Source organism: Corythoichthys intestinalis, chromosome 17 (genome assembly GCF_030265065.1).
Source record: "Corythoichthys intestinalis isolate RoL2023-P3 chromosome 17, ASM3026506v1, whole genome shotgun sequence".
Lineage (NCBI taxonomy): Eukaryota > Metazoa > Chordata > Actinopteri > Syngnathiformes > Syngnathidae > Corythoichthys > Corythoichthys intestinalis.
Genome location: NC_080411.1, coordinates 30,693,076 through 30,706,039, shown reverse-complemented (window position 1 = coordinate 30,706,039; position 12,964 = coordinate 30,693,076). Strand labels below are relative to the sequence as shown.

Here is a 12,964-nt window from a genome sequence, read left to right as displayed (position 1 = left end):
AATTGTACCCATCTGAACGTCTATAATTATATATAAAAAATTTACCAAGCATTTAACATGACGCTCACCACGCTAAATGCTGATGGTATGCTAACGCTTCAAGCCACCTAGCATTGTGTTTGCAATGGCGTTACAACCTCCTTTTCATCCTCCCTTCTCCCGCTCTGCTCTCTCCATGTCTCTCTGACATCTCTCGTCCTTCGACCAAATTGTAGTAACACACGGCTTCACATTTGCAGTAACGGTAACAGCATAGCAAAGACGGGAAAAGTAATTTTACTCTATTACTATTACATATTACTCTAGGTTGACCATATTTTGATTTCCAAAAAAGATGAACATTCGGCCTGGCCTCGTGATACTCGAAGTTCACTCAAAGATGCTTATATCACTTTAATACATTTAAAGTGTGCCTCCTCTGTCTGGATAGAAAAATTCAGTTTTATAAAAATATATGTATGTATGCAGTATATTGCCATATAGTATATATATTATATACTATATGGAACATTTTTTACTCAACAGGTTGTAGGTTACTCAACAGGCTTTATTCTTCCTAAAAATAATCAAACAATAAAAACACACAAAAAATTTTTTTTAAATAATAAAATAATAATAATAATATAATGCAGACCCATGGAAATGTAGTCCAGTCAATACACACACACAGTAGGCTATGTGTCAACTAAACATTTTTATAAATTGCTCCTGGTGCTGCATCACCAGTAGGTAGTTAGCAATGTAGTGTAAAGCGCTTTGAGCGCCTTGAAAGGTGGAAAAGCGCTATATAAGTATAACACCATTTACCATCAATTACAACAGCAGAAACGTCTCTTAGAACTACTCCTTATTGTAGTCTGTAACTAGCTGATCTTTTGCCAAACCGTCAACCCAGTAGATGGAGGTAATGCCCCATGATACAAGGGGTAAACTGCCAATAAAAAACAAAAAGAAAAACTATTCCTTCTTCCCCTACTAGTAGGAGCCACGTCAAGGCAGGCAGGCGCTGCCCCCCAGCAACCGGAGGGATTCTCTTCAAATTGGTCCTGTGAAAAATCATGAAAACCGGACATTTTCATACATTTATGAAACCCGACCGGACGCTACAGAGGGGACGTGAAAAGAGGACTTGTCCGGGCAAAAGAGGACGTTTGGTCACCCTATATTACTCACTACAGACGAAAATAACACCGGTGGTAATGCCATTATGCTCTAACGCCATTATTAACAACACTGGTCTTAACCTTAAAATTCCATACATGGAGAATTCACAAGTAGAGGTACCACTATACGACCATTTCGACTTACAAACAAGGTCCTGGAACAAATGAAATTAGTATGTAGAGGTTCCACTGTATTTGTTTTTGCCGCATGAGATCATTTGTGCCTGCTGCATGCACCGTGCGCAGGAACAATGCAGGTAGTTCAAAGCAGTTAGGGGGTTGGATGGAGTATATCATTTTCATAGCAGTCATTATTGAAAAATACAACTCGTTTCAAGACAACAATGTGATGCTGTACTAATGACTAATGACTTTTTGTAGGAAATCCTACTAGTTCTGTCCAAGGCTATGTACTATATGAAGACTATATCCATAAAGATGACCATTTTGGTCCTCAAACAGAATTCTCAATTTGCTGATAATATAGGATGTGTACAAAAATCAATAGTAACCAACATGTTGTATGTGTACACCTTCTCAGGTTCCCCCTACTATTACAGCACAGCCTCTCGCAGCGCTCCCCCTTCAACGGCCGCCTATGACCACCTCTAATCTCCCGCAGGACGGACTTCCCAAGCCAGAATAGAACCTGAATGGAATTTTTGATGAATCTGCAGTAAACCAGCAACCTATTTTGTAGTTGTTGTCAATTATTTAGTTGTCATTCCCAATCCAAGCGGCCCAGGGTAACTCAGACTCGAGCACGTTTACACATCTGCAGCCTTACGGGTCACGCGGTGCATCTTTTTCAGTACTTTTCGCTGTTTTTTGGCCAAAGACTTGTTTTCTCGCACACCTGACGAAGGATATGCAACATCTTTATAATGAGCTATGCTTGATTTTTGTCATTATTTCTTGTTGGTTTACAATGCTCCTTTAAATGGAGAATCTTTTCATTCCGATTTGTCTGCTTGCAAATAAGTTATGGGGGGAAAGTCCCTCTATTTGTCTACATGATGTACATATTGTACAGTAAATAATGACTTACCGGGGCTGGGTGTTGATTTGATGACAAAAAGTACAAACAGACTTCAGGACACACGATTAGTTTGTTCTCAAGTTGGAAAGAATTGTGACTATTTTTTATTCCTATATACTGTTATTAATATTATTGCAGATGTACTGTAAATAGGGAGTTTCTAAAGAATTATTTTTAATTAAAGCATGACAAAGATAAGCTTCATTGTGTGTTCAATGCAAGTGACTTTCTAAAATGTCATACGCTATTTGTATATGTATCATATTTATTTTCGTGACTTGTGATATTTAAACAAAAATATGTTGTTGTTATTATTGTCATGAAAGTAGTAGCGGTAAATTAAGTAACTTTATCTGGTCCTATTATAAATCCACTATTATATCATGCATACAGTGGTATGAAAAAGTATCTGAAGCGTTTGGAATTTCTCTTATTTCTGCATAAAATCCCCATCAAATGTGATCTGATCTTTGTCAAAATCACACAGACGTAAAAACAGTGTCCGCTTTTACTAAAACCACCCAAACATTTATAGGTTTTCATATTTTAATGAGGTTAGAATGCAAACAATGACAGAAGGGGGAAAAATAAATAGGTGAACCCTCTGCCAAAGTAGACTTAAACAGCAATTGAAACCAATTTTTACCAAACAATTTAAGTCAAGTGTATGCCCAATCACTGATGAGTTGCTTAAAGCTGCCCTGCACACTATAAAACACACACCTGATAAGAATTGTCTTGATGAGAAGCATTGTCTGATGTGCATCATGGCTCGGTCAAAAGAGCTGTCTGAAGACCTGCAATCAAGGATTGTTGATTTGTATAAAGCTGGTAAAGGAAACAAAACCATCTCTAAAAGTCTGGATGTTCATCAATCGACAGTCGAGGAGTTGTCTACAAATGGAGAGAGTTTGGCACGGTTGCTTCTCTCCCAAGGAGTGGCTGTCCACCAAAGATGACGCCAAGAGTTCAGCGCAGAATACTCAGAGAGGTTTTTTAAAAAAAAAAAGAACCCTAGGGTGTCTGCTAAGACTTAGAGAAATCACTGGCACAGTCCAATATCTCTGTGCACACATCAACTATATGTAAAACTATGGCCAAGAATGGTGTTCATGGGAGGACCCCATGGAGGAATGCACTGCTGTCAAAAAAAAACATTGTTGCTTGTTTAATGTTCGGAAAAAGGCACTTGGACACTCCACAGATGTTTTGGCAAAATATTTTGTGGACTGATGAAACCAAAGTTGAATTGTTAGAAGGTAACCCACAGCGTCATATGTGGAGGAAAAATGGAAATGCTCACCAACATGAACACCTCATCCCCACCGTAAAGCATGGTGGAGGGACCATCATGATTTCGGACTGTTTTGCTTCCTCAGGGCCTGGACAACTTGCAATCATTAATGGAAGAATTATTATTTTTTTTTAATCATAAGGATGTTTTGCAGGAAAACCTGAGGCCGTCTGTCAGACAGTTGAAGCTAAAAAGAGGATGGATGCTGCAACAAGACAATGATCCAAAACACAGAAGTAAATCAACTTCAGAATGGTTTCAGAAGAACAAAATACACGTTCTGGAGTGGCCAAGTCAAAGTCCAGACTTGAACCCCATTGAGATGCTGTGGCATGACCTAAAGCAGAAAGCCCGCGAACAGTTTGCTGAAGACATGTCAACAAAGCACATGGATTACTTGAACCATGTCCTATGGTCTGATGAGACGGACGGGCTTTCTTGTGTACCGTCTTCAGAAGAGGCTTCCTCCTGGGGTGACAGCCATGCACACCAATTTGATGTTCTTTCATCTGTGTGATTTTGACAAACATCAGATCACATTTGATAGTGATTTTATGCAGAAATGTAAGAAATTCCAAACGGTTCAGATACTTTTTATACCCCTGTACTGTATATATGCATACATGTATAGTATATATAATGTAGATCTGTAAAGAGAGATAATACTGATATTGTTTCAATTACAACATAGTATAATTTTTTTTATCAAATGCCTTTTCTTAGGATGTAGTTTAGCCCAAAACTAAAGATTTGTAGAAACGTGTATCCAATTGAAAATAGTATATGTATTACAAGTACCTCGCATATGCAAGACCCCAAAATAAACTTGCATAAATTATGTAGGCTTTTCTGTCAAGACCAAACTCCCCAAAAATCCATACTCACAAACACGCAGCAAACAGGAAGTCTGCCATTTTACCCTGCATTAACGATTTTTCTTTTACGTAATTTCCAGAGGTTGTACTCCTTCAGGGAGATCACTCTTATTGTTATTATCATTACCTTGGTGATAATAGCCTCATAACAGCCATTTCTTTCAGCAATTCTGAAGGACAAACGCAGCGACCCTGCACGTGCGCGTCTGTCTAATGGCGTCTTCTTATTTTCTGCATCGACTGCTTTTATGTCCGCGGTCTGCGTCCCTCTCGTTTTTTTTTTTTTTTTTTTTTTTGCAGGCTCATTACCGTAATGCGCTAGCTAGCCAGCCACGGTTCGGCAGAGTCGGCCCACCTGGTGCCAGCTGATGGGCAAGATGTGAATATAGCGTTGTAAAAGGCAGACTTTTTGTTTTGTTTGTCCGGTTTTCCCCTTTCTGGACTTTTACATGTTCGTTACTCTTTCTTTTGACTTTTTGTTTGGCATATGTACGCATAAAGTAAATGAAAAAGATGTATCCATTTCTCAGCAGGCCGTGGTTTCACTCATTAAGCCGCAAGGCCACAGTGTTAAGGCGGATGTGATTTTTCACTATTTTGACGATACTTGACAATTTTTTAAATGATTCATATTTGCCAGGGTTTAAATACACTTCTCACTGTGGTGTGCCAAACAAAGTGACAAACAGTGAATAGACGCTTACAGGCAAAATAGCAAGTAAATTGTGGTTTAAATCATTGCAATTGCCTTTCGTTATAATTTGAACTATAAATATACTACCAACTACAATCCCAAAACCTTTCAATGAATTTTTGAACTTATTTTAGACTTATTTTAAACAATTATGCACTGGATGAAGTTGTCCTTCAAACCCAATTTGGTTGCTTTGGCTGATGGAAGTATTTTATTTAGTGTAACCAGAAAACTCCATGTGGTCTCATTCAAATACAAGAAAACCTATTAGTTTAAGTGGTATTGAATTAAAAATAGTTATGTTGCCTTCATTGCTAATGTGAAAAACTCCGATGGATCCAAAAGTTTTTACTTCAAGGAACTAATCGTTGAATGTTACAAACTTTTTTTAATTGCCATATATTTACAAATAATAATTTAAATCAACTTAATATATTTATTAATATATTATATTTGTTATATTTATTATATATTTATTTATCAATATTATTATAATATTAATATATTTATTCACCTTTCCTCAAAAACTTACATGATTTTGACTTTACGACGCCGAAGTCTCATCCGCCAGTTTCTCTCCGATCTTTGTTTTTTTTTTTTTTTTTTTTTTTCTTAGTGCGTAAACAGTATCTCGCTGTACCTCACAGTATAGTAGTTTTTTAGTTTATTTTATTAATATGACTGTTCTACCCTTTGGTGGTGGCATGTGTGTATTTAACTATAATCTTTAGTTTTTTTGTGATGCATGCTTCATAGACTTCACTATCAGTTGACATGAAACAGGGTGTGGAGCCGTTCCGAAGGGGGCCTATTTTCAAAAACTTAAAAATTCAAATATTTTCAAAACCAAAGCCGCTAGCGACCTAAAACCAAAACTGGCACTTCCTTTAGGCTTATAAGAGACTCCATGAATAGCAGCATCAAACAATTCAAAGTCGTCCCATGATAAAATCCTGATTAATGATTTTTTATACAAGTATAACAAAACTTAAAATTCTCAGATTTTACGCAAGATGCACAAAAATCACCAAATGCAGAAATAATCACCTATATTTTGAGGATCAATAGCAATATTTAACATATCACATCATAAGTTTTTGCCCAAGTTAGCAACTTTTTTTTTTTTAAATTTAGTGCAAGTTTTCAACAGCTAATAAATCACTCAGTTTTCACATCAGAAACTTAATACTTGACAAACGAATGCAGAATCTTAATTTTACTCAACAAAAGAAAATTCTGCATTTTTCTATTTAAAATCACAACTTATTTAGGTTGAATTTCGATGTTACTATTGCCTCAGCAAGGAAGCACGTTTAGGGTGAATATCACTATTGCCTCAGCATGTCTCGCCGACTATCTGGCCCTCGTCGTTTTTTAGATTCAAATGTTACATAAAACACGTAAAATGCGGGGTGTTTTTTTGTATGAACACAGAAATGTCTACATTTATATTCTTTTGCAAAAAAAAAAAAAAAAACGGGCAGTTTGCAAAAAATTACCTGATTATTTGAATGTAAAGTTAGGCTATTGTGCATGGATACAAAACCAACATGGCGGCCATCACAAAATAAAGAGATTTTAAGTTGAACATTCTTGTAAATAAATGCGTAAATCCCTCAATTTCTATTGATATGTACGTAAAACAGTCAAGATTCTTGGTCAAAAGCAAAAACCCAGACACTTATCATTCATTTTACGCAAATATTTCAAACTGAAGTTGCGCACATTTTTTCCATTAATTTCTTTTTTTTTCACAACGTTCCAAAGTGCATGCGCGATGCTATTTTATATAATAATTACCTTGAATCCTTGACCAAATCACTCTTGAGACACTCCTGCCCTGCTTGTGTGCACTAAAACTTTCATCCTGTTTCCACCTAAATCCGGCGTTAGAACGCAACGTGTTTTTGAGTTTATCAAAGTGAAAGCTTCCACGACGCTCTGCCTGGCCCGGCCCCCTACTGGAAGCCGTGGCACAACATCTGCACTAGCTGTCTTGTCAACTGATAGCCTAAACTGAAGTCTATGCATAATTTTATTTTGGTGCACGAAGTGTAGAGCAGGTAGTACTAGGACTTAACTCCAGCGTCTTGGCGAGGACAGTACAATGCAGTGTTGTTTTTGGCAGCCCTTTTAATTTTTGTCATAGTCTAAGTTAGGGGTGTCCAAACTTTTTGCAAAGAGGGCCAGATTTGGTGTGGTAACAATGTGGGGGGCCGAGCTTGGCTGACGTCCTTTGAGTAGAACAATATTTTTAAACAAATTTTAGCAAGCCATTCTGTGTGTCACATTTGCTTTATTACTTTTTTCCCAATTAATAATTTCAACAATCTCGCAACTAGCCTTTGTGGCGTTCTCTTTCGACTCTCGGGCTCTTGCCAAATACTGCTGCTGCGAAATTAAACTAGCTTCAAGTTGCTTCAATTTCTCGCTGCGTATCTTCCCAGTAATCTTGTCGTACATGTCAGTGTGTCTTGTTTGGTAATATTGCCTCATATTGAACTCTTTAAAAACAACGACTGTCTCTTTGCAAATGAGGCAGACACAGTTGTTGCGTATTTTAGTGAAGAAATAGTCCAATTTCCACCTATCCTTGAAGTGTTGGCCATCGCAGGAAGTAAAGGGTCACACGGGGTAATGTTGGTTAGAGTGCTGCTGCCTTTTAGTGGGTTAATGAGGAGCAGCATTTAGTGTGTAAGCTACTTCATATGCTGGTAACAGTACTCCTGACCAATTTATTAAGTCTGTTTGCGGGCCAGACGTTATTGATTTCATGACAGAGGCTGGGGGCCTGATGAAATTTGACCACGGGCCGCATTTGGCCCCCGGGCCGTACTTTGGACATATCTGGTCTAAATCTTTTGGCTGAAAATACTTATTAGTCTTAGTTATATTTTAATCATTTTAAAATGTGTTTGTCTTTGTCTTGTTTTTGTTGACAATAGCTCAGACTAATTTTGTCTAGTTTTAGTCGCCGTTAACTGAAAGATGTTTTTGTCTCTAAAATTCAAAAGTTTTAGTCCAAAAATAAATATAGGTTTCCAACTATTTCGCATGAACATTGATAGGCGAGCACATGTTGTAGCGTCCACAAGGACAACGCCATCTTCCTGGTGATATACTCTAACCAGCAAAACAGTACATTATTTTCACAAGCCTAATTCTAATGTGAATGCAGTGCTAACGCTATTAATTACATTTAATATGTGATGCTCACTCAGCATAGACCTTAAAGGCTTAAACAATATTGCAAATTCTTTCTTGCCAAGATAGAAAAACAAAACTTGCTTGCAAAACAAGCAACCCTGGAGATGAGAGGACACTGGTGAGTTGATGATGGGGGATGCAGTACATCACATGTCACACAACCAGACACTGCTACGATGCAGGCTAACTACCAGTGACGTGCGGTAAGGTTCATGGTTGGTGAGGCACTGACTCCTTTAGTGTCAGATTTCCAAATATATAAACCAAAAAGGGTAGCTTATTCAATTGGCTACTGGTTATTTCATATCTCATCAGCATTCTTCACAAAACGCGCACACGGTACATATTATGGATACGTAAAAATAAGAAAATAACATGCATTTGCCCTACACCCTCAATTTGTTGGCTGTCGCAATTCTATAATTCATGCAACATAAATGAGAGTAAAGAGTGGTGTACAAACCCACAGAATTCAATTCTGACCTTTAGTGAAATATTCAGTTGTTTTTAAAACTTTTAATTCTGATACTTTAATCAATTTATTACAGATTGCTAAACAAAAAGTGTGAAAAGAAAAACAAAGGATATTTTATTTAAGTCCGAAATTTAGTTTTTAAATATTCTATTGTATTTTTCTTAGTCTAAGCTCTTTTTTTTTTTTTTTTTTTTTTTTAATAAGATTGAAATGAAAACTGTTTGTGGTCTTGCGCCTGTCCTTCACCACGAAAACCGCCGTTACTTTGGAAGGGCATAGGTTTGGTCTTAACATTCGTAGGGACGATATAACAGCATAACCTGCATGTAGGTACACTTTTTGCTGGGGACGGGACATTAATAAGACCAAACAGATTGGATGAAGGGGGCAAAGGGCCACATTTCTCATGTATATGAACCTAATTAATTAATAGGCAAAAATGATCAATGCAAAATAAATCCTTATCTACTGATAATAACTTTTACGTGCATTGGTTCAGATGATACACTGTTCGATTCAAACCTTTGTTTTCAAAAAATACTAAAGAAACATTTTGAAAACTTCCTGAATAAATGTTTGGTTTTTATTAGCAAACATAAACATAATGAAAATAATTCACTTAATAATGGTAGGGTCAATTCTATCCTTACAACATATGGAACTATTGAAAATTCTAAATTCTCTATATAACTGAACATTATATCAAGCAAAAAAGGTAAGGTCGCTTAAAAGTTGGTGGGGACAATTTTAGCATTCTGAAAAGTTGGTAGTGTTATGTCCCTACCGTCCCTATGCAAACCTACGCCCTTTCTGTAAAAGTCCTCCTTATTTTCCTTTACTTTAAAAAATCTCTCCGCCTCAATGGAGAGGATTGCTTCAATTAGATCGTTCTGTGTTCTATTTGACAAGCCAGAAAACACAGTGGATGTGTGCAAATGTCTAGTTAACCTTTCATCTTTCTCAGCAAAACCTTGTAATCGTTCTACATATATGCCACGTTTAGAAGAGCTTACACGCTCATCGTTACCACGAAATGTTAACTCCTGTTTAGCTAGGATGCAGGTTGCATTAATGAGGTCTTTCAAACTCTTTCGGTTTTCCTTTACCTTGGGCGTTGTGGATGCTAACGTTGAGCTTCCGCTGTTCGTCAAAGCCAAATCGATCCTTGAGCTTCCAAAAGTTTTTAAAGCAATCAGGATTTAAATGTGAGTGGTCGAGCTCTCATGTTTGCTAAGGCTTCGTGGTAGTTTTTTAATGTCACAATATCTCGTGTTAGTCCAGGCAGTGGCACAAGTTGAGAAGAAAAGGCAGGGAAAGCAGCAAAGGCGATTTTTCAAAGGACAGCCACATAGCCAGTCTTTTCGGGTGTACCAGTCCGTTTGAAAAGCGCGAGTTATCTTCTGTCCCGTAGTTTGAAGCAAACCTTTTAGCTCCGGTGTTGTTAATCGCGTCCACTTTTGACGGAAAGTCCAGTTTCACGTACGCCCCCTTTCAGTGCGGCAGAGTACTATCTGCCGCAACCTGTGCCTTTTCACTGCGGTTTTATTTCCCATCAGCAAAACTAAATATGTCGCTAACAAACATTAAACTTTAAGGGTTAAAGACATTAGCCAGACTGTGGAAAATCAGGTCAAATAAACAAACGTATCTGGAAACATTATAATGGCGACATGCAGATGTATGGCAACCAGCACGCTCCAATTCCATGTATCAACCCAGTTTGTTATGGATTGCGCAATCAGAGGTGAGGCTTTATTCGTTGCTGCCGCACCTCTCGTTTCATTTCGTTATTTGAACAGGAAATGGGCAAATTCAGCGATTTTGACTATAAAGAATGTTTGAAATGAGTCATACATTAAGAACAATGGACAAATATTAATATAAATTTGATGCTATAATTATTTTTTGTCATGATGACAGGTGAGGCTCTGCCTCACCTGCCTCCCCTGACCGCACGTCACTGCTAACTACACATAAAATTTCACACATTGTGAACATGTGACGGAAACTGTGGCGCATTTTCGTCTCGTTCTCGTCTCTTTAGACAAAAACTGACATTCGTTTGGTTATGTTTTAGTCTCCCAAGACATGTTTTAGCTTGTTATCATCTTCTCATTGTCATGAACAAATTGTTCGTCAACGAAATATTTTCCTCATACTCATCGTTGACGATAACAACACGAGTACAATGAAACAATACATGTTTTTGAATAGTTATTTTGAGATTTAGGGGTACTTAAAGGGTTCATTCTGACTTTTGCAGAAATTTGGGTTACGTCGCCAAAATACAACTTAAAAATAATAAGTCTAGAACCAGGTATGATTGCAATTATTCCCCGGAGCTGAGCCTTATCTGACTACGTACAAGTATTACTTTTTTGCGCACATACAACTCTAATAAAAGTAGATCACTATCAAAAGGCAAGTGTTGACAGGTGAACAATGTTGACATGATCAATAAATATGAGGTATTTATTTACATGGCAAGGACTAAAAAATGAAGCGATCTACAGGATACGGGATCGCTTGCTCCCAAGTGAGTCATTTTTAGCCTCGTTCGTACCCCGGGGACTACTTGTACCTGAATACCTGAAATCAACCAATGACCGAAAAAGTTGTTCTGTTATTCTTCAATTTTTTATTTATTTTTTTTCCAGATAATTAACATTACACTGTTATACCTACATGCAGAATGCAGCAAACACTCTCCACAGATCAGCCAAGATGACTCACTTCCCTGGACATTGCCCTCGTTCTCTTCATCTATTTCCTAGTTTGTATGCTCAAAACTATGACCAAACTCCATAAAGTTGTCTTTACATGGCTAAAAACTTCAAGAGTCGGATTTCCAAAAGACAAAAGTTACAGTTGTAGCACATAAGCCACACAAGCGCAAGCCTTCCTCCCTCTGCGGGCCTATTAGAGAGGAGGCTTCGGGCCACAATGTTGGCGCTAATGAGCCCGCCGGTACAATATAGGCACCAGGCCGGAACAGCTGAGGGCAGACAAAGATGGCAGGACAGGCCAGGGGGTTGGGTGTGGGACCAGGAGACACGAGCATAGAGCCATGCTGCTTACACTGCGCCTATGCGTGTGGAAAGCAGAAGGCTTGTGTCCATCACCATTAGGGGCCAAGAACTAAAAAAAAAACAAGGAGCGAGGGCACTCGCAGAACGAGCTGGCAAAAAAGCAGCGAGATGAGTGGGTGGCAATCAGCGGGATGATGGGAAAGAGAGAGAACGGTTAGGGGGGGTTCCAGTTGCCCCGCGCCAGTTATCTGTAAAGTTCGCCATTTATGTCTGAAACGGACACACCAGACCGAGGAATTCAGCCCAGCAAATAAGAATTATGCGGGCTCGCACAATTTGTCCGCACAAACGAGCCTTCGTGTCCAGGCGTGAGTGGCGCTGCGAGCGGAGCTGGTGCCAACACAGATTGTGTATGAGGAGGCCTTCATTTTGTCATGGTTGTTTTGGCAGGAAAAGCATAACTAATGATTGGACAGTGGAACTTCTGTGGAAGTTAAACACAATTCCATTTGTTTCACTTGGAAATTGAAGCAGAGATGATCAAATGTTTGGGCTGTAAAAATGCATCAATCTGTATCAATATGTCCATTGGTTAAGCACAAACAAATTGATGCACAAAACATCATCATGTATAGGATATGCATTTATCCATCCAGCCATCCAGCCATCCAGCCATTATCTTCCGCTTGTTCCGGGATCGGGTCGCGAGGGCAGCAGCTTTAACAGGGAAGCCCAAACTTCCCTCTCCCCAGCCACTTGAACCAGATCCTCCGGCGGGATCCCAAGGCGTTCCCAGGCCAGCCGAGAGATATAGTCTCTCCAGCGTGTCATGGGTCGTCCCCGGGGCCTCCCGCCGGTGGGACATGCCTGGAACACCTCTCCAGGGAGCCGTCCAGGAGGCATCCGAACCATAGGCTCGAGCCACCTCAACTGGCTCCTCTCTACGCAGAGGAGTAGCGGCTCGATGCCGAGTCCCTCCCGGATGACCGAGCTTCTCACCCTATCTCTAAGGGAGGGAATTCATTTCGGCCGCTTGTATCCGAGATCTTGTTCTTTCGGTCACGACCCACAGCTCGTGACCCTTTGCCTTTCGGCTTAGCTCCTTCTTCACCACTACGGACAGGTGCAGAGTCTGCATTACTGCAGACGCTGCACCGATCCGCCTGTCGATTTCCCGCTCCCTCCTAC

At 39.1% G+C, this 12,964-nt stretch overlaps 1 protein-coding gene across 2 annotated transcripts in view; it reads left to right on the top strand.

Moving 5' to 3' along the window:
* The window catches only part of pax8 (paired box 8), a 31,958-nt gene extending 29,579 nt beyond the window's left edge, over window positions 1-2,379 (top strand). For both annotated transcript variants that reach the window (XM_057818945.1, XM_057818944.1), the window contains one exon: window positions 1,705-2,379. In XM_057818945.1, coding sequence (XP_057674928.1) covers window positions 1,705-1,775 — 71 coding nt within the window. In that variant the 3' untranslated portion in view covers window positions 1,776-2,379. The remainder of the gene's footprint in view (window positions 1-1,704) is intronic.
* Window positions 2,380-12,964: the final 10,585 nt, after the last annotated feature.